The sequence below is a fragment of the Lagenorhynchus albirostris genome, chromosome 15 (genome assembly GCF_949774975.1).
Source record: "Lagenorhynchus albirostris chromosome 15, mLagAlb1.1, whole genome shotgun sequence".
NCBI lineage: Eukaryota > Metazoa > Chordata > Mammalia > Artiodactyla > Delphinidae > Lagenorhynchus > Lagenorhynchus albirostris.
In genome coordinates, this window is record NC_083109.1 from 4,396,942 (window position 1) to 4,417,957 (window position 21,016).

General features: G+C 45.4%; 2 protein-coding genes across 3 annotated transcripts; both read left to right on the top strand.

The window, feature by feature from the left end:
• The first annotated feature begins 5,758 nt into the window (after positions 1-5,758).
• Positions 5,759-13,839, top strand: PRELID3B (PRELI domain containing 3B). 2 transcript variants are annotated; one of them, XM_060123039.1, is made up of 6 exons: positions 5,759-5,940; positions 9,828-9,996; positions 11,155-11,244; positions 11,684-11,754; positions 11,875-11,977; positions 13,521-13,839. In XM_060123039.1, the coding sequence occupies exons 1-6, from the start codon at positions 5,909-5,911 to the stop codon at positions 13,638-13,640; spliced, it is 585 nt and encodes a 194-aa protein (XP_059979022.1). In that variant the 5' UTR covers positions 5,759-5,908; the 3' UTR covers positions 13,641-13,839. The 2 variants fall into 2 exon arrangements, with proteins under 2 accessions (XP_059979022.1, XP_059979021.1); XM_060123038.1 differs by lacking the exon at positions 5,759-5,940 and adding an exon at positions 6,241-6,653.
• A 2,385-nt stretch (positions 13,840-16,224) lies between these two features.
• On the top strand, positions 16,225-20,204 carry ATP5F1E (ATP synthase F1 subunit epsilon). The gene is made up of 3 exons (XM_060122848.1): positions 16,225-16,385; positions 18,473-18,599; positions 20,054-20,204. Exons 1-2 carry the CDS (start codon positions 16,354-16,356, stop codon positions 18,594-18,596), a joined length of 156 nt encoding a protein of 51 aa, XP_059978831.1. The 5' UTR covers positions 16,225-16,353; the 3' UTR covers positions 18,597-18,599; positions 20,054-20,204.
• The last annotated feature ends 812 nt before the right edge of the window (positions 20,205-21,016 follow it).

Sequence of the window (21,016 nt, forward strand, 5' to 3'; positions counted from 1 at the left end):
ACACAGGCACATATATACATGTGCATAAATGTAGTGATACATATATATTATAACATATATTTATATATATTATGAGACACATACACACACAGTTTAGGTTAAAATTGTAACTCCATGCAAATTCTTATGCATAGGATGAATCAAGTGCTGGGTTTTGCCATCATTTTCCCCACCAAACTGGAAAAAGCACTACACAATATGTTTGAATTTCACGGCCCAATCACAGTGATGGAGATCTTTGCAGAAATATTCAAGGACTTGATTAGTTTTCCCATGGGTCCCTCCTACTCCTTAGCTATTCAAAGCATTGTCTTATGACATGCTTTGACTTTGGGAACCATCTCTTGTCAACTTTCTCTTCTCAGTTGTTAGCTGCCTTGATTCCACAGGAAGTCATCCACTGGTGGTTTCACATGTGATGTAGGAGGTCTTGGGGGTCACCTGCTCAACCTGATAAAATCCTGCATCTTTTCCCAGCGTTGCCACTTCACTTTCCAACAGTTGGTGGTACATTTTCCGCCATAGACAAGCACTGAGAGACTAACCAGAAGACACCTGGGCTCAACAAGGTCTAGGCTAGTGTTCTCAGCAGGTGCTAAGTTTCCAAGCGTTTGGCTCAGGAATAAATATGTTCATGTTTTGATGATTCTTGCTTCCCAGTATGGCCACAGGCCCTCTCATCCCTCTAACAGAGAAGTTGCTATTGTCTGAGTGTTTGTGCCTCTCCCCCCGCCCCAAATTCATATTGAAATCCTAATGTCCAACACAATGACATTAGAAGGTGGGGGCTTGGGACTTCCCTGGTGGCCCAGTGGTTAAGAATCCATCTTGCGGGCTTCCCTGGTGGCGCAGTGGTGAGAATCTGCCTGCTAATGCAGGGGGACACAGGTTCGAGCCCTGGTCTGGGAAGATCCCACGTGGCACGGAGCAACTAGGCCCGTGAGCCACAACTACTGAGCCTGCGCGTCTGGAGCCTGTGCTCCGCGACAAGAGAGGCCGTGATAGTGAGAGACCCGTGCACCGCGATGAAGAGGGGTCCCCGCTCGCCACAACTAGAGAAAGCCCTCGCACAGAAACGAAGACCCAACACAGCAAAAATAAATTAATTAATAAACTCCTACCCCCAACATCTAAAAAAAAAAGAATCCATCTTGCAATGCAGGGGACACAGGTTCGATCCCTGGTTGGGGAACTACGATCCCACATGCCTCCAGGCAACTGAGCCCATGCCACAACTAGTGAGAAGCCTGCACGCTGCAACAAAGAGCCCACATGCCGCAACTAAGACCCAACGCAGGCAATAAATAAATAAATATTTTAATAAATAAATATTTTTTAAAAAGAGGGTGGGGCCTTTGGGAGGTTCCCAAATGGGTGAGATCAATGCTCTCACAAAAGAGGCCCGAGACAGCCCTCTTGCCCCTTCCACCAAGTGAGGCCGCAACGAGAAGTCAGCAGCCCGACCCTCCTGGCATCCTGATCTTGGGCTTCCAGCTTCCAGGACTGAAAGAAAGAAATTTCTGCTGTTTATAAGCCACCCAACCTGTGGTATTTTGTTACATAAGCCTGAACTGACTAAGACAGGAGTCACAACTTTGTACTTTACATTGCAGCTGTGGGCACGCACACACAATACAATCACAAGATCTATACAGAGTACCACCAGCACAGAAGCAGAAACAAAGCGTTGGGCCGAGCTGGGGAGAGGCACACCTGTGAGGTACTCGGGGTCAGGGGAGTATTTGCAGCCTCAAGACATGAGCAAGAATCTTTAGGGCAAATGAGGGGAAAGCGCCTTCTGGACAGAGAACACCATGTGCAAAGTTCAAGGGTGTGGAACGTGTGGCCTGTTGAGGGACAGCTAGTAATCGCTGTAGCTGTAAAGGTCAGGTGAGTTGGCGACTGGAAAGACAAAAGATGGAGTCCAGGCAGGTAAACCTGTCTGATCCTAAGTCCAGATTCTAAGAGCCTGTTAGCCTGAGCCCAGCGTTTCTACGACGCTTTTAGAAATGTCAGTAGCGTTTCTACTGACGCTGAGGGCCGGCACTTTTTTGATGTGAGGGACTGGCTCTGTCCTGTGTCCTGTAGAGTGTTTAGCAGCATCCCAGCCTCTGCCCGCTGGATGCCAGGTGCACCCCCCTCCCCAGCTGTGACAACCGTAAAGGTCTCCAGACATTGTCATGTGTTTCTCGGAGGAAGTCGCCACTGATTGTGAGCTGCTGGTGTAGTGTCAGCTCCATGATTGTAGCGAGGGCCTAGAATAGGTGATCTGTGGCTATTTCTTGAATAAATAAATGAAGGGAGGAAAGGCAAAAAGGTTGGGAAGAATGTGTTCTCTGAGTGCAGAGAAATATAGAAGAGGATTAACGATGAAGAAGCTCACAGTAAATTCAGAGACAAGGGTCATGGCTGAGAGGTTCAGAGGAAGAGGTCGGTTTGGAGTTTGAAGAGCACAGATGAGGGTTAAAGAGCAGTTAAGAAGCTTGGAAACTGACCCCAATATGAGACACACCCACTCCTGAAGTCTATGAAAGATGATGGAGAGGCCACAGGCTTACTGTTTTGCTTTAATAGTTACGTGTTGAGTGAAAATCAGGAGAGAAAAAAAAATTTTTTTTTTGTATTTGTTAAAAAACTGATATAAGAAACTTAGGTAATAATGGAACAGATGGTATGAAGACAGGGCAAATTGTGAAGATGGCATGAGAATGACTGACTTGGGGAATTAAAGGCGCCGGCGCCCAGCTGAAGTTGAGGCACGTAACTTCATCTGCTTCTCCTGCCAGGCCTGTCTCTGTGCCCCACGAACGTGGCCCTGCTGCCTCTTCACTTCCCAGCCCCTAATGGAGGCCCTTCAGCCAAATCCTGCTCTGCAGCCCGGGAAGAGGCTCCACCACCATCTCCTAAGAAGGAGCTGCCTTCACGGCCATGGGCCTCTGCTCTGAACACCTAACCCCATCCCACCCCCGCTTTAAAAATCTTCTAGTTTTTTGTGTTTGTTTAAATTGAAGTATAGTTGATTTACAATGTTGTGTTAGTTTCTGGCATACAGCAGCGATTCAGCTATATATAGATTCTTTTTCAGAGTCTTTTCCATTATAGTTTATTACAAGGTATGGAACATAGTTCCCTGTGCTGCACGGAAGGACCTTGTTCATCTTCTAGTTATTGTTCGCCTTGTGTTTTGGCTCCTCAGCCAGTTTTGAAGTTTCTCGATGGTAGGAATCCCATCTGCATTCTCCCCAACGCGCACCCCAGGCACAGGGAAGGGCGTGAGGCTCTGGGGATTGTGTGTCATCCTGGTAAGTAAGTGTCATAACAGCCAGTCACCGGGGCTTCCTTGATGGCTCAGTGGTTAAGAATCCACCTGCCGATGCAGGGGACACAGGTTCAAGCCCTGGTCCAGGAAGATCCCACGTGCCGCGGAGCAGCTAAGCCCGTTCGCCCGTGCACCCGCGCACCACAACTACTGAAGCCTGCGTGCTGAGAGCCCGGGTTCCACAACAAGAGAAGTCACAGCAATGAGAAGCCCGTGCACTGCAACGAAGAGTAGCCCCCGCTCTCTGCAAATAGAGAAAGCCCGTGCACAGCAACCAAGACCCAACACAGCCAAAAATAAGAACAAATAAATAAATAATTTTTTTAAAAAAAAGAGCCAGTCACCTAATGACTGCTAATGACTTGCCTGTTTCTGTGAGAGGCACAGTCAGTGACACAAGGCTTAGGTATCTAAAAACCATTCATTTGTTTCCTCTGTGTGTTCCTGTATGAGTCTCCAGGAGAAAATCTATGTAAAGTCCTGCTCTCCAAACCCAAGTACAAGGTCGGTGGTATGACTTACACACAGAAGAGATAGTTGGGCCTAGATCTCCAGCCTTCCATGCCCCCATCCCCACCACTCAAGCTGTCGATAGACTGATATAGGATGGGGGGGGATAGCTGTCATTTTCACAACTTTAAAAAACAGAAATATTGAACTAGGGGGCAGAATAACATTCTCTAAAATAAACAGAATAGGAATCCTGGACGGTGAACAGCTTCACGGAGCTCCGGGAATAGCGGAGACAGGCTGTTCTGTGCTGACGGTTCCTGAACCAGTGTTTTTAACACCCAGCGACATTAACTTCTCAATTGAAGCTAATGACATTAACTTCTCCGTAATCGAGGCTGAGGCTCTCTCAGCAGCCCGTAAAGCATTACCTCCCTAAGAATCCCCTCTAAGTACTGTAGGTTTTGTTTTTAAAGTCCTAGGTACCACAAACTGCACTTAGCAACTACCCAAGCATATTATTTCCTTCCTGTCCAATGTAATTTTTCTTTCTTTATATAAAGGGCCTCGGCTATTTTAAATAATTATCCTCCCTCCTAAATTAACCTGGCTTTTATTTGTTTTTAGCAATCAAATGAGCTAAGAACAAGAATGAGGCAGTGCTTCAAACTAGCTTCTAGGTAACTAGATGTAAAAATTTTCCTCCACAGCCATCATTTAAAACGGCAAATTTTTCTGTTAGGGGGTACAGGTTGTGGAGTGTGGTGGGTACCAGAGAGAGAGGCCTTGTCCTGAAAGCGAGGCCAGTTTGTCCACTGGACGAGGTTCATCTCGTGATGTGGATGAAACCGCATGCCATGCCATCCTGCCCCCTCACGTCCTTCTCATTCATTCATTTACGCAACAACCAGAGATTATGTAGGTGCAGGGGGATTTTTCTGGACAAGTCTGGCAAGACCCTCCCTGTCAGGCGCTTACAGTCTAGTGGCTGTATGATTCCAGTAATTCATTCATTCCGCGAAGAATTATTATTTCATTTTTCAATAACCATTGAGACCTTACTGAGAATCATTATTGAGCAAGGCAGGCAAGATCCTTGCCCTCAAGGGCTTACATTTGAGCGGAAGTTAAACAAATGAACAGGATGATCTCAAAGAGTGAGAAGTGCTAAGAAAAATGCAACAGGATGTGTGTCAGAGGAACTAAAGTTTAGAGGAGCTGCTAAGGAAGGGTGATAAAGGAAGGGCGGGGGCCACTGACAGCTGAGCTGAGAGCCATCCTGTAAACCCCGGGCCAGCTGGCTTTCCACCTGTTCCATTGAGCACTCGTGCTTCCTAACTACACCCTCCACTGGGCACTAAGCGCACTGTCTGATGTTAGCTTCTCCGGTGTACTCTGTGTCTCTTCTCCCCGCCGAGGGGCAAAAACCTCCGGGAGGGCAGGTGGCACGAGCACAGGGCTGACTGCCTGCTTGGCTGGTTGCTTGCTTGGTTGATCGCTTAGCTGGTTGACTATGCACCCTCCACAGCCTGGGGTGAGACAGCAGGTAGGAGGAAGTTTCTAACGTGGCACCATGAACATTTGCTCAAGTGAACCCCGAACACACAGGAGATGTCGGTGTAAGAGGGCCGATTGGATCCGTCAACAGTCCTCGTAACGCCAGGCCAGCTCGGGCCCGGCGGGAGCGAGGAGGCGAGGAGGCGAGGAGGCAAGGAGGCGAGGCGGGCGGACGGGCTGGCGGGCGGCGCGCGCAGGACCCAGCTGGGCCCGGCCCAACTCTGCCCAGAGGTCGGCGTTCCCGCCGACGCCCGCGAGGGGGCGGACCGCAGGTCGCGTGCCGCGCCTGCGCAGCACAGCTCCCGCGCCGGCGGCCTGGAGCGTCGCCCTCGGAACTGCGCCGGCGCGGTGCGCCTGGCGCTAAGGGGCGGGGCTTCGTTGCGCCGCGCGCAAGGCTGGGGCAAAACCCAGGCCGGGATAGGGCGTGGGGCAGCGCGTCGGGCCGTCCCTCGCGTCGGGCCCGATGGCGCGTGCGCATTGGGCGGCCGCCGGGGAGGCTGAGGGGCGGGGCCGGGGCAAGAGTGGCTCCTCTGCCTCGCTGTGCCCTATCGCCGCCCGGACACCGCGCGGGCCGCCGGCATCATGAAGATCTGGACTTCGGAGCACGTCTTTGAGTACGTTTGGGGCGGGGGCAGGTCGGCGGGGGGCATGGGGTAACTGCGGGGTGGGAGGGCAGGCCGGGCCCGGAGTCGCGGGGAGGCCGGGGCGGCCCTCAGGAAGCTTCCAGGCGTCGGGCCTGGTGGGGGAGCTGGGCCCGAGCGCCTCGGAGTCCTGGGGGCGGGGACGAAGGTCACGACCCTGGGGACGCCCCAGGAATGGGTTCCCAGGAGAGACGACCCGTCCGGGAGGGGGCTGGGGAAGGGGCCCTGGCGGCCTGCCTCCCGTGGACGCTCTTTTGCGGGGCGGGGGCGTCGTCGAGCACGAGGTCCCTGACGGCACTGGGGGTGGGACAGGCGCCCCGTTGCCACATGGGGCCTTGCAGAGACCTGTGAGTCGTGGCCCCGAGGATCGTGGGCTGTCGAGAGGCTGGTCGCTCCAGTATCTTCGGGTGGAGTTCCTTGCTTCGGAATGTGGACTTAGGGCGAGCTCAGGCGACCGCGCAGCGGACCTTTTCCGGCAGCCCGTTGACCTGAGGAGTTAGAATTTACGGCCTTGAAATTGGAGTCCAAGGTCCAGCACTGGCTCCAACAAGCTGTGTGACCTTGGGGTTATGCATTTTCGTCTGAGACATGGAAGACGACGACGGAGGTGTGGTCAGGGCCTGACAGCGCTGAGATGTCTTTGAGGCCATGTTCATTAACATCTGTTGGTTAGGGAGGAATGTTTGGTAAGGAAAATAGGTCTTACACCAGTTGGATGTTGGGAATTAAATTCCCTTCTGGTTCCATGATTCATTGTACAAAAGAATCATGCATTTATTCGCCTGTATCATTTTTGCCTGAACAAATTGTTGATCATTTGTCTCATCACTCTTTATTGACTAATCTTTTTTCTTCTCACCCATTTGAAATGCCACCTTCCTCCTAAGACGCTTGTGATTTATATTTTAATCCATTTCTGAGCTATCTGTTCTATCCCAGTGGTCTGGCTGTTGTTGCCACACTGTTTTAATTTTTTTAGCTTGGCAGTATGTTTTAGTTTATTTCCAGGGCAATGTTTAAAACAAGTTGTAGGCTTTTCACACACTCAGTGAATCAGACACATGCAGGAGTCCACTGGATCCTGGAAGGTAGAGAATGTTAGAATCAGGGGGCAGATTTCTTTTCTCCCTAATGTTTACAGTCTTTCTGGGGGAAAGAGCCTAAGTTTGTAGACTTTCCAGTGTTCTTTAACCAGGTCACATTCTTCACTACTCTGTTTCAGCCATTGGGATCATGGATGGTTTCTTCTTTGCAGTTCTCTTCTGGGTTTAAATGCTTGAGAGGTTCTTGGCACTCCTTAGAATTTTCTTCCTTAACACTCTTCTCCCTAGCTTGTTTCCTACCCCTCCCCACTCATTTGGCCCTCTTCTTTAATGTTTTCCTCTCTTCTTACCCTTCAGTGTAAATGTTCAGTGAAATTCTGTTGTTGGCCTTCTTGCATTTCATCAGGGACTATTAGTCTTTCTCTTTTTGTTGCATGTCTTTCTGAAATTTGATGAAAGCTCTGGGACTGTCCTCGCAGAAAATAGACATATTCACATAAATGCTCTGTGTTTCCTGGGAGAAGAAGCCCTGATCCTGATTCTCCCCAGATAATGTGGACTTTTTAATCAAGGTCCCAGCTGATACACACATTTCTGGCACCCAAATCTGTACCTTGGGCTCCAGTCTTTCTTGAACTTAAAATCCTTATTTTCAGGTCTTAGCAGCATATCCCTACTCACATGTCCTGCAGGCTCTTCAGACTCAGCATCCCCGAAAATGAAGTCATTTATCTCCCCTCTCAAATTTTATGCTTTCCCTGTGTTTTCCATCTTAAGGATGTTACTAACTAACGACATCTAAGTCATCATTCTGAGTCTTTCCCATCTATGATTTTCCAGTGCTTCCTTCTGAGGCCTAGCATGTAGTTGGCATCAGTTGAAGTCATTCATTGATTCCTTCAACAAATATGAAGGCCCACTAAGTGCCAGGCACTGTTCTTTGGATTGGTTCCACTTTGGTAAATAAATCAAGACACTGTTGCTGCCTCGGTGGAGTTAACAGTGTTCCCCACCTCGTTTTATAGGTGAAAAAATTGGACAGCTCACCAAGCACGACCAGGTTCTACTGACTGACTGTCCTTTGGGGCCATCTTTGAATGTCTTGCAGTGTGAAGTCTTTTCACATGATTTCATTAATTTAGTTAAAGTGAATTACTGGAAGATGGTTAATTGTAATATGCATCCTTTGTGATTTTTGAGCTAGTCGTGTTTTATAAAGCAGTCTTCGTCCAAGCTAAGTCAACGTCAACGTTTTCAAGTTGGCTCAGAGAGGAGAGAATGACTGACTTAGAAATAATGCATAACCACCCCGAAGCCTTGCAATTATTAATTTTTTCAAGGAGGTGGGGGAAGAGATAAGTGCGTGGAAGCCACCTCCCCATGGTATATGACTAGATGGAGACAGGGAAGGGTTCATCCGATTCTCATTTTAGATAGTTTTCTTGGTAGCAATGAGAGTGCTTGGCCCCATCACTTCTGTTTGTGGGGACTGTTTAGCTTTATGAAGTAGCTCCGCTTATATACCTGCACTGTTTGCTGAATAAGGCTTGAGATTAAAAACAGAATGGGGTTCATTTCTGTATAATGTTAGAGCAAAAGTGAAGGCATTACGAGCAATGTTACTGCTTGTCCAGGATTTTGCAAAATGAGTGAGGCTGAGATCTTCCTTTTGTCCACGAAAAGTTGTCAGGCTTAGTTCTCTGAAAAGTTGAAGTAGATTACTGCCTACTTGTTTTGCTTTTGTTTTTTTTAACATCTTTATTGGAGTATAATTGCTTTACAATGTTGGTGTTTTGCTTTTCGAAAAATAAAAAGTGTGTGGTTTATCGGTAAGTGTAGTTTGAAACACCGTCTCCAGATCTTGTCTTTCCTTTCAGTGAAGACGTGTAAAATCAGTCACTTTTAAGGCTCATTGTAGTTAGTAAGAAGCTCATTTGAAATGGATATCTTTGGTACAAGCATGTTGTTCAGATAAGTTGTGAAGAGAACAAATGTACATCACATTTTGAATCACCCAAGTACATGTGCTTTTTGACGAATATAAAGATGCTGCAAGTTCCATGATATTATTACCATCTCGATCCTAGATGACAAGCAAATGCTTATTAAGAGAGAATATTAGAGAGTGGCACATTAGGAGCACCTTAAAAAAACATTTTATTGTATTGGGTGACCTTTTCAAAACAGAAATCAGAATCACTCTTGAGGAAAGTAATGGATAAAGATTGACTGGAGGGGCCAGTATTATTTATTACCTTATTAGAGAAGAATACATGTTTAATATTATGATATTTAAATCAGTAATGCTTTGGATCTTTTTGTAATTCCTATGAGAATTTGTAGTGCCTGTAAGTTCTTTTGCTCTTGTTACTTCTTTATGGCTTCACAGAAGTGGGGTCAGACAAAAGAATAAATGGTATAATAATATTTTTTGCTGTTTGTTTCTGTAGAACATAATTGTAAAACACATTTTTATGAATCAGTAATTCTTAGAAACAAAACTTACATGTGAGAGTGGACACTGATAAGTGGACAAGGTGACTGAAGAACGGCTCTGTAGCGCCCTGTAGGCTATTTTAACCTTCTGGGCGCCAGCTCTGCCGCATCACCTGTGTGCTGAAAACATACTGAAATCTGCACATGTTCAAAATGTAGACTGAGCCTCCCCAAATCATCTTTCAGCCAGCGTTTCAGAAAGTAGTCTTCCCTAGGTAAATTAAGTAAAGTTTAATTGTAAAGACTAATTGGATGGGTTATAAGAATGGTTTCATTTATATGCGTATTTTTTAATGTTTGATTTTTTATTCCTGTCGGCAGCCACCCATGGGAAACTGTTACAACAGCTGCAATGCAGAAATACCCAAACCCTATGAACCCAAGTGTGGTTGGAGTTGATGTATTGGACAGACACGTAGATCTCTCTGGAAAGTTGCACAGCCATAGACTTCTCAGCACAGAGTGGGGACTGCCTTCTATTGTGAAATCTGTAAGTGTGTCTTTATTCCTGAAGCAATGTGACTGCTGTAGAGAAGTTTTCAAAACCACATTATAATTTCAAATAGGTTGTGGGAGCCGATTCTGAATGTCATTTTTGCATCAGTTCAAATTGTATTATAATAAACTTGAGTTATGAGTGTATAATGAATTGGAAATATTATTACAGTCTTCATGAAGGCACCCGATAAAACCTCCTGAAGGAAGCCAGCTAATGCTCTGCAATCTAAAAGTTTTATTCTGCTTTTCCTACTTTGCCAGCAACTTAAGATGTGGAAGCAGTGGTCTGGTGCTGGTTGTTAGCTGACAGTTGCTGTGGTCAGTGGTGGCCGCGCCTGTTAAGTGAGGAGCATGGTCTCACTTTGCTGCTGCCGTGTTTGTTCCAAGATCTGTTGCTTCTACCTGTACGTTTGAAAGCAATTCTATGCCCTTTCAAGGGAGCAGGCTTTAGTGAGCCAGTTTAACCAGCAAGAAAGCGGGGCGCCAGTTTATCGTGGTGGGAGAGAACCCTGGTATAAGTGGGCCCGGTTGTCTGTAGAGATTCTTTTTCTAGAAAGTGGGCCACCTCAGAAAAGTAAAGTACACATTTTCCAACAATTTGCTTCCATTGCACACACCACTGCACTAGATGGTGCGGACGCAGAAATGAGCACGGCTGGGATTGGCTTGGGGTCGGAGCACAGGGAGTGACCCTGGATGTGCTGTGTTATCTTCGTCGTGAGGTGGCTGGTTTTCTGTCTGGAGACCGGAGCCACTGCGTCCTCTCCCTTGGGCCGCGCTAGGAAAACACTGACAGACACTCCAAACCTCTCCTTTCTCTACATGCCCTGTTTCCCGAATGTTCAGGCTCACTGTTCCACCCTCAACCTCGGCAGCTGCCGAGTCCTGCCTTGTACTCCGTTCGCTCTCCGCGGGCTGGTTGCTAATCGCCTCTGCTTGTGTCTTGGGCGTCTCATCTCCTTCGTGGTGTATGAAGTCCTCTTACCATTAAACGGGCCTCCTTTCTGACCTTTGTTGCTTTCTCATGTTTTTTATGAAAACAGATTTTTGGTTCAAAATATTAACACATTTTTACCTTCAAATAAAATATTGATACACTTGTTAAGAAATCCTTCTTCCTCTGATTACTAATTCTGAATGTTTTACTTAGCTTATTGGTGCAGCAAGAACCAAAACATATGTGCAAGAACATTCTGTAGTGGATCCCGTAGAGAAAACAATGGAACTTAAATCTACTAATGTAAGTCTGGACTCCCTTTTGTTTTAATTTTAAATTATTTGGCTTAGTTTTTTTCTCTCTTTTGTAGTTGGTACACAAATGAATGTGTGCTCTTCAGCCTGGCTTAGGAAATCAGTACTGAGATGCTGCATCGTCTCTGCCTGTTTGCGCTTAGCCTCAGCGCTCTAATGAGCCTGCCTGTTATTTCTAGGAGACGGCACTCAGTAAAGTGCACTTGGCATCGTGTGCATGTTATTACTATTATGATGCTTTTGTCAAATTTATTATTTTTTTAATAAAAAGGAAGCAATGAATAGTGAAAACTTCTTTTTACACTAATATCAAAGTGGTTTACTTGCTGCTGTTTTGTATATTTAGCTAGCAAGGTTTTGGTTTGTGAATTAATTTTGGAAATATTTTTGGTTTCCAAGATGATTTGACTTTTTTTTTAATTCTATAGATTTCATTTACAAATATGGTTTCAGTAGATGAGAGACTTATATACAAACCACATCCTCGAGACCCAGAAAAGTAAGTGAAAAATATTTTAACAAACCTATTTTACAGTGTGTTTTAATTTTTTAATCAAATATTTCTTTGAAAAATGAAAATTAGGTCATCCTGAAGCTGTGTAAATGTGTTTTGTTCCAGAACTGTTTTGACTCAAGAAGCCATAATTACCGTGAAAGGGGTCAGTCTCGGCAGTTACCTCGAAGGCCTGATGGCAAGCACGATATCGTCAAATGCCAATAAAGTAAGTAAGGCTGCTCCCCGCTTGCTCTTTGTTTTGTTTTGTTTTCTGTTTTTTCTTTGGGGGGTGCAGCGCAGGCTTGCAGGATCTCAGTTCCCCACACCCCCTGCGGTGGAAGCGTGGAGTCTTAACCACTGGACCACCAGGGAAGCCCCTCCCTGCTTGCTCTTACTCCTGGGTCTTGTTTCTTGGAAGCGCTGTCCTTGTGAGCTGACTCTGAGGCACTGCAGTGCGAGGTGATGTGGGCAGTTGCCGGCACGGGCTCTGGGGTCCAGCCCACCTGCCTTCACATGCCAGCTGTAACTGACCAGCCTTTCACCTTGGGCGATTAATTAAGTGAACCTCTCTCTGCTTCAGTTTCCTGTCTGCGAAGCGGAGATTAACCACCCACCTTACAGGGTTGGGTGCGAAGAGTGAATGAGATAATATGGGAAGACTGTAGCCCTGGGCCCAGCATGGGGGAAGGGGGGGAGCCATGTAGCAGTGCGTCGCTGTTGAAAGCATAGATTCCCAACCTTTTTTTCATTAGCTCCCTTCACGCCCAGGTCCACTGTAGATATTTTTCCCCTAATTACCCCCACCCCATGAAATTGTTTAATACTACAGATTATAGATATAGATAAATGGATATATGTCTGTGCTTTATACGTGAAAAAAGTGAGATTTTTCTCCACTGCCCCCCAACTAATTTTTGCCTGATTGAGAATGATTTAAAATAAAGTAAGTTCAGAGAAAGAGATGCCTAATGTACTGTTTTATAACACATGTTTAATATAATCGTTCAGCAGTCAAAAGATATTCATAGATGCCTTCTCTGTGTCAGGCAGAGTGCTAGGCTAGACTGGGGATACAGCGGGGAGCAAAACAAACGTGGTCCCTGCCCTCGTGGAACTAAGAGGAAGGCGACATTAATCATACAAAACGTCATTAGGAAAGGAAAAGTACAGAAAGGTATGACAGTGTTTAATGAGTGTTCAGTAAGTGATGTTTCTGCTGAGTTCTGAATGAGGGGTGGGTAGGCCGTGAGGGGCCTGCTAGGAAGCATTCCAGGCAGAGGAGCTGCGTGTGCAAAGGAGGCCCTGAGACCGGAAGCAGGAAATGCTCCTGTTCTGTCCCTCAAGGAACTGCATAGGGTCCAAGAGAGTGGTTGAAGTGGAAGTCAGGGACCAGAGCCTTCAGAGCCTCATACAGGATTTTGGTTTAAAATATGGACATAAAAAGAAAAAAAAGGAGTTTGACCTCACCCCGAAAGGGGAACCATTCTACTCATAAATAAGTAAAACACAACTGTCATTTAATTGTAGATTCGAGAACATCTTTTGCAAAAATATAAATTAAAATCAGTATATAGATCAAGCCAGTTTCTCAAGGCATTTGATATTTGGTAAATAACGTTAGAGAAAAAAAAGCAAAGGTAAAAACAACCTGTCCTGGTGAGGTTTAGTTATGCTTGTACCGCTTCTTGTTACTTCCTGATGTGCCGTTTATTTGGCAGGTGCCTTTGCTCTCACTTGGTAAGAATAAACATGTTGGATTTTTTTTTAAGGGCCGAGAAGCAATGGAGTGGGTAATACATAAATTAAATGCTGAAATTGAGGAATTGACGGCTTCGGCAAGAGGGAGCATAAGGACACCAATGGCAGCAGCAGCATTTGTGGAGAAATGATAATGAAAGTTGATAACACCCAGTTCCCCAGGTCTCTACAAGCTGGCAGTATATTTATTTGTTATTTAAAAAATACAACTATATTTTCGGTAGAATTGTTTTTTTAATAAGCTGAAGAAGGACTATGTGACTTGATCAAAACAAAGAGGTGCAGTGTTTCTAAATCAAAGGGATTGGCTGAAATTAGTGTTGTCTGAAATGACTGATTTTGAGGATTCCAGTATTTATGTAAAAATGTAACAATTTTTGAAAAGTACTTGAAAATTGGTATTGGCTGATCAAACCTCCTTAAGGTAGAGTTCTAAAGCTTTTCATGCATTGGAACTCTACCTGTCTTTGGACCAACCCCAGAACCAAGCAGAGCCACCTCTTACATACCCACCACTGCCCTGCAATAAACTTGGAGAACTTGCATGAGGGAACTCACTTTTAAAGGAGAAACTGTATAGTTTTAAAAAGACATTAATTGTATAAAATAACTTGCTCTGCTATAAACCACCATTAAAAATCACAGTGTTTTAATTTTGTACTCAACATTTTTGGAGTAAAAATTATCATGAAAGTAATAACTGACTCCAACAAAAATATATTTTATTGTGTTAAAGAGTACTGTATTGATTTGCCAAAGTTTTGTAACTTAGTAAATGTATTACCTTCCTTGGATCTGTACTTTATGACTTAGTATGCTGTGTTGTGGGCTGGTTATGTTAACTGAAAAAATAAAGTCATTACCAGAATTTTGCACTACTCTAAACTTAAACAGAAGAACAGCTGTTCACATCTTTTAGCATTTCACATTTGCCTAACTTATCAATTGCCATGTGTCAAAATTGTGGTTCTGTAATTGCTAAAGCATGATATGTCAGGTTATTTGAATATAATTCCTTTTTGAAGTAACTGTGACCACAAAACATCTTTTTTACGTGAAGAGCTGTACATCATTTGAAATTACTCGAATGATGTCTTGATCTGAAGCATAAATCCCAGGGACTTAATGTTTTTAAATAATACTGTGTCACTGCAGGGGATGGGGGCGGTGGAGAAGAAAAAAGAATAATAGGGTGAAAAAAAAGCATTGACCTAAACTAACCAGTATGTGAATTGCTTTGCAGCTTTTATTTATGGGAAATCCTTGCTTTGGATGCCAGTGGGCAGCTGCAATCTGGAAAACAATCCAGTAAATGTTGTGTTGTTTTGTATTTTGTAGCAGGCAATTAATTATCAACCGTTAAATAAGAATACCTTTGATACTGGGAATTGTTGCATACAGAATATTTTTGTTAAAAGGTGATGAGCTCTTGCCTTTATTTCACAGTACTTAAAGTGATAAACTTCTAGTCAGGTTTCCTATAAAAGAAACCAATTAATATATGTACCTAAACCACAAAAATAGTATACCAGGCTATTTGAAAATTGTTTTTCTATTTAAAATATTGTTTAGCTTGCGACTTCTTAGGACATTTGTAAAAGCAAGTTAAAGCCAATAAGGTTTTTGATTATTTTTTGTAACCGGAGATGGTTTTTACAATTAAAATAACATTTCAACTAAACAAACCATTGCTAAATAATGATATTTAATAATAAGTTGCCTTGTATAACTTCTGAAAATTATACTTGTTCTGAAAAGTATAAGAATACCCTAATGATAAAAAGATTTCTAAACAAAATTTTATCCTGTTTTTTTTTTACTCTGATCTAACGACAAAATTCTATAGATTTTCATCTTCCAGTGTAGTTACTTTTCGTTAAGTAGCTCGTAGGTAATGGCTTTTACCTGTTAAAATATAAATAACAGCAGGCATTCGAGAGGACTAAACTGGAGTAGAGTGTTCATGGGTTAGAATTAGACTCTCGGATTATGGAGCATATTATCCTGTTTAATGTTAAAGATGGATCTTATATGAATTAAGAAAACCTTCCTGTTAATAAAAACTTCCTTTTAACTATGATGTTTTTCCTGATTATAATTTCTTTTTAGTAACTAAGGAGCAAAAGAAATGCTTTTCCTTGTAAGAATTCACCTAACTGCCGCGCGCTCGAGCCGGCTCTGCGCCGCGAGGTTGAGTCTCTTAAGCTGGACGCGCTGGGCCTCCTCCCCTCCTCCCTCCGATGTCCAGTTCATTCTCCCCGGCCAGGTTCTGGTGCCCCGGGCCGGCCTGAAACCCTAGGGATTGTCGGAGGGCGGCTCGTTTTAACTGTTAACTCGGGGCGGACATGCTTGAGTGTTGTCAACATGAAGGTCTGGACGCGGCCGTCGGGTCCGGGGTCGGGGGGGGGGGGGTGCGCCCCGACACCGACCTCGACGCGGCCCCGAGTCTCGCGCTCCCGAAGCTACGCGGCCGCGCGTTCCCTCCAACTCCCCTCTTGCCCCGCCGCCCCGCCGCTCCGCCGCTCCGGCCGCCGCCGCCTGAGCCACTACGAAAGCCCGCGGAGCCAATAGGAACGCGCGGCCGACCGGCCCGCCCCCCCGGGGATTGGCACCCGCGGCCCGGGCCGCGCGCCCCCATTGGCTCGTGGAGCCTGGAGGATTCTGCGATGAGACGGCAGAGGCCGTTCGGGAAGGCGGGGCGGGGCAAGGGGCGGTGGGATTGGCAGGCCCGGAGCTCCGCCCCTTCCGCTTCTCAGGCCTGACCTTCCGGCAGCCGGCCTGCACGCTGAGCCGCCCTTGACGGGTCCTCGGGATTCGGCCCGACGCGCCCCCTCTCGCGACATCATGGTGGCGTACTGGCGACAAGCTGGACTCAGGTAGGGCCGGACATCGGGAGGGGCGGACAGCTGGGGCGCGGGGAGGTCCGGGGCGAACCGGGGTCGGAGGTCACGCCGGGCGCGACGTGGGTGGGGGTGGTCCCGGCGAGTGCGGCCCCAAGATGGCGGCCTGCGGACGGGGAGGCCGGGTTCACGGCCGTGGGATGCGGGCGCGCCGGGGCCGAGCACCTGTCCGCACCTGCCGGGGGCGCCGCCGAGCACCTGTGCGCCGCCTTGAACGCGCTCGACAAGTGCCGTGTCTTCCCGTGGACGGCGCTTCTCACCCGCGGGGCCTTTGTCCTTTAAATTACACTCGGTTGACGTTCTAGAAGTAACAGAGCCACATACAACTTGAGAACTTGAAGGAGAGGAGAGAGGTCTCTGGAGGTAACCACGGTCACCATACCTGGCCGTTCCAGCATTAAGGTGGGGCCTTTTAAAATGGCATATCCATCTTTTATTAAATTAGCTCCTGTTGCTCTCAGGTTTCCTTATTGGTAAAACGGCTGAGCCCTCGGTAAGGTGTACAAAGCTCTGCCACAAGGTGAGTAGTGGCTCTTGGGAAGCCAAACTGTGGAACCCACTGGAGGACATGGCTTCTGGCGAAATGGAGACACCATGGATCTAGGTGTCACACCTGGTTTCTTTGCCTGTGCACCCAGTTGAGCCGCTCACCTGGCTCAGGTTAACACACCTTGTTGCTTGACTAGATTAAGTAGCACCTCCTAGTAGTGACCGTCTGTGGGTATGCGACCGTGGGCAACCCAAGTGTGTCCTGACTTTCAAGGTCAAGCAAAGTTTTGTACAGTTGGAAGGATGATGGCCCCAGTCAGAGGGACCATGTATTAAGCACCTCCTACGAGACAGGTGGGGCAATCCTGCTCTCCACACTTTGTCTTTCCTCCTCCCTGCCACCAGTGAGGCAAATACTGTTATCCTTCTGCTTTGTTCCATTGTTTTTACAGAATAAATTAGCCCAAAAGATGGAACAGCGTAAAATTCACCAGTTAGTAGGAGTGGAAGCAAGAATTGGAACTCCTATCTCTGGCCCAAAAAAACAAACCTGAAACATGAGAAAATAGTCAGCAGCTCCCTCCCCTCTGTCCTTTCTGTTTTCAAACAGTGTAAAAAGTGAGCTGACATCTTTTGGAAAATAAGATGTTGATGGGAGTCCATCTACAAAACAGGAAGCTGGCTGTTAGACATTTTGCTGGAATTGATGATGTTCTCTAAGGACTTCTCAGTTTAATTTAGAAACCTTGCTTGGGAAGTATTTTCAATGGCAGGCCTGACAAGCAGAATCCAATATTCGCAGGAAAACCTTTAAATAATCAGAAGTAGAGCTGTTTTAATTCAAAATAGTTTTTTTCCTTCTTTTAATTATGTATACTTTACCTTGTAAGAATAATAAAAGAAAAAATTTTAAATAGAGAAATGGAAAAAAACCACTCATACCCTCTGTTAACATTTAGGACTGTTTACTGTGCTGTGGGTTTTTTTTCTCTAATATATGCATCTTTTATTTCAAATTAATATATATTAAAGAGAAAACACTGCAAAGAAGAAAAACCAAAAATCACCTAACCCCAATTAAGACTTTGATACATTTCTTTCTGCTCTTCTTTTTCTTTGTATAGATTCCTTTTGCATTAGTCATTTTTTTTAAAATTAATTAACTTTTTTTTTTTTTTGGCTATGTTGGGTCTTTGTTTCTGCGCACAGGCTTTTCATTGTGGTGGCTTCTCGTTGTGGGGCACGGGCTCTAGGGCGCACGGGCTCAGTAGTTGTGGCTCGTGGGCTCTAGAGCGCAGGCTCAATAGTTGGAGCACATGGGCTTAATTGCTCCGCGGCATGTGGGATCTTCCCGGACCAGGGTTCGAACCCAAGTCCCCTGCATTGGCAGGCGGATTCTTAACCACTGCACCACCAGGGAAGCCCTGCATTAGTCATTTTTAAGTTCAGTTCTACAATGATGTACAATCCAACCAAAATGAAAAGTATAGGAAGAAAAACAAAAGCACAGTCACACAGCAAGTCTGGCTGGATCATTGATAATTAGCTTTATATTGTCTCTCGTGTTCCTCCAGCTACATCCGATACTCCCAGATCTGTGCAAAAGCAGTGAGGGATGCACTGAAGACGGGATTCAAAGCAAACACCGAGAAGACTTCTGGCAGCAGCATAAAAATTGTGAAAGTGAAAAAGGAATAATCTGTAAGTTGTTGGTGGATTTAGAGAAAGAGTTGCATCTTAAGTATTTAGAGAGCTTTTAAAAATCAAAATAATTTTAGTTCTGCCTTCTGTCCACATTTGGTCCATCAGCACATCTAGAAGTAAGTTAGTGGGATGGTAATGTCACGCATACAGGTTGTGGAAGCCCCATGGCATCATCAAAGAATGTCATTTCGAGGCCCTGACAAGCAGAAGTAACCTGCCACGTTGATTTTCAGTTCATTGAGCAATGCTAGGTAGAAAGCCATCTTATTTTAATTAAACCTGTTTCATGTGTCTGCACAAAATCAAATAATTCGGAGGATAAACTCCCCACTTTTATAATTGTTACTGGAGTTATGTAACAGTTCAGGAGCATGAAAAATTACAGTTCTTTGAGTTTTTATTTCCCCCACATCTGCTCATGTTCTCACAAATCACTACTTCCCGAATGTAGGGCTACAGGTACAGGCAAGGGTCCTGCTATTTTATCAAGCAATAAAATCGGCAAGACCCTGCAGTGAATACTGTTTTGCTAAATTTATGTTTTCAGAGTTTGGTTCATTTTACTTCTGATGTTGGCAATGCAAAGTAAGGCAGTTTCGTACAGTTGATAAGTTCAGACTTTTGTGTTCCAAACTATTAAAGTGATTTGATCTCTAAACTGCTTTCTTGACATTATTATTTCGAAGATCAAGCGAGGCAAATTACCGGAAAGCTGTTTTTCAGATTTAATTTTCTTGTTTAGCTTTAAAAAAGCTTCAGACCCGCAGTTGCAGGGAAATGTGATAAATAGTAATCCTCTGGCAGCTTGTGGTTATGAGCGATTGTACTTATTGGAACTGTCTCCCCTAAGCACTTTTCATTTTCATTTTGAATTAGTAAATATTTTATTACAAGTCTGGAGATGCGGTGTTGAGCCCTTTTTCTGGGGCCCTCTGTCTGAGCTCATAATTCTGAGGAATGAGACCTGGTTTTAGGTTGGGTTGTTTTGTTTTAACAACGAGCTAACTGAGAAAAGTCACCCAGCCTGTGCCTGCAGCATGGCCGAGCCAGACTCCGCATCGAACTCCCTCCACCTTGTAATGTCCTTTGGGCCGGGAAGTGGTAGTGTCCAGCTCCGGTAGCAGAACAGTGACCATTCTCTATCCATCGTGCTGGGGACGCAGCCCCGCCGCCTCAGCATAGGGGATTTAGCGTCTTTTAAAGGCAGAGTGTTTCTTTATTGCAGGGAGAGTGTTTGGTTTTCCTTAGCAGGGAAGTGCCTCTTCGGCTAAGGCAGTGCACATGAACCTGCGCTTTTTACAGCTGAGAGCCAGGGTTTATCACCAACCGAGTGAAGGAGATCTGCAGTCATATTATACTGCTCATTATAAGGAAGTTACTTTCCCTATTCGTGTTGGATTTTTAGGAAAACATGAAGGACTGGCAACTTGCTGTTTCTCTTTTCCTCCTAGACCCTGACTACAGCTTGAAATGCTGCATGTTCATGGTGAAGATGTGTGGGCACGTGTTATGGCAGATTGAAAACGATCCCCCTTCGTGGGGGAAAAAAAAAACCTGTCTTGTTCATAGATTGACAATGCCAATAAATTAAAGTACAGTTCACTCTTGCTGTTGGTTTTTGGTTTCTCTCGGACTTTTTCTGTTTGGGAACTACCACACCACTGCAGGATTATGATCATATGAACCAGGGCTTTTTAAAGGAGAACAGTGAATTCCCTGGTGGTGCAGTGGTTAGGACTCCGAGCTTCCACTGCACGGGGCACGGGTTCAATCCCTGGTTGGCGAACTAAGGTCCTGTAACACGTACAGCTGAAAAAAAGAAAAAAAAAGTTAAAGGGAGAACAGATATCATATCTAGTGACCAGAAGGATAAGAGATAAGTCATTCATTCGGGAGGCAAATGGGATAATTAGAAAAGAGACTTAGGGACAGGGCTTGTGGTATGGAAAGGATTAAAAGTCAACTGAGTAAAGGACAGATTCACTGCTCAGTAAAGATTCTTTGAGGCTCTTTCTCTGTGATTAAAAAATCCTGAACCGATACTGTGATGCCCTGCTGGGAGGTGGCAGGACCACTGTGTCCAGACTACCAGGGGGCCCTGATCAGATCTTGTTGTGGGTATTTCACTAACCACCTGAGTGATTTGTGAGGGATTCAGTCTCTTCACTCACGCAGTGTTCTCGTGTGTGAAGTGAAGGAATCAGACAAGCTCTGAAATTCTGATTCCACCGTCTTGGTCTCCGAGAGACCAATGTCGCTGTAGCAACCATACAGCTAAAGGAATAGGCTCTTCAAAATCACAGGGGACAGATTTCTTTCGGTTTCTAGTGGGGTTTTTGGTTTTTTTTTTTTATTTTAATCTATTTCTACCATACGAAAGAGTAGGATGGTGAGATGCATTCTGAAAATATTTT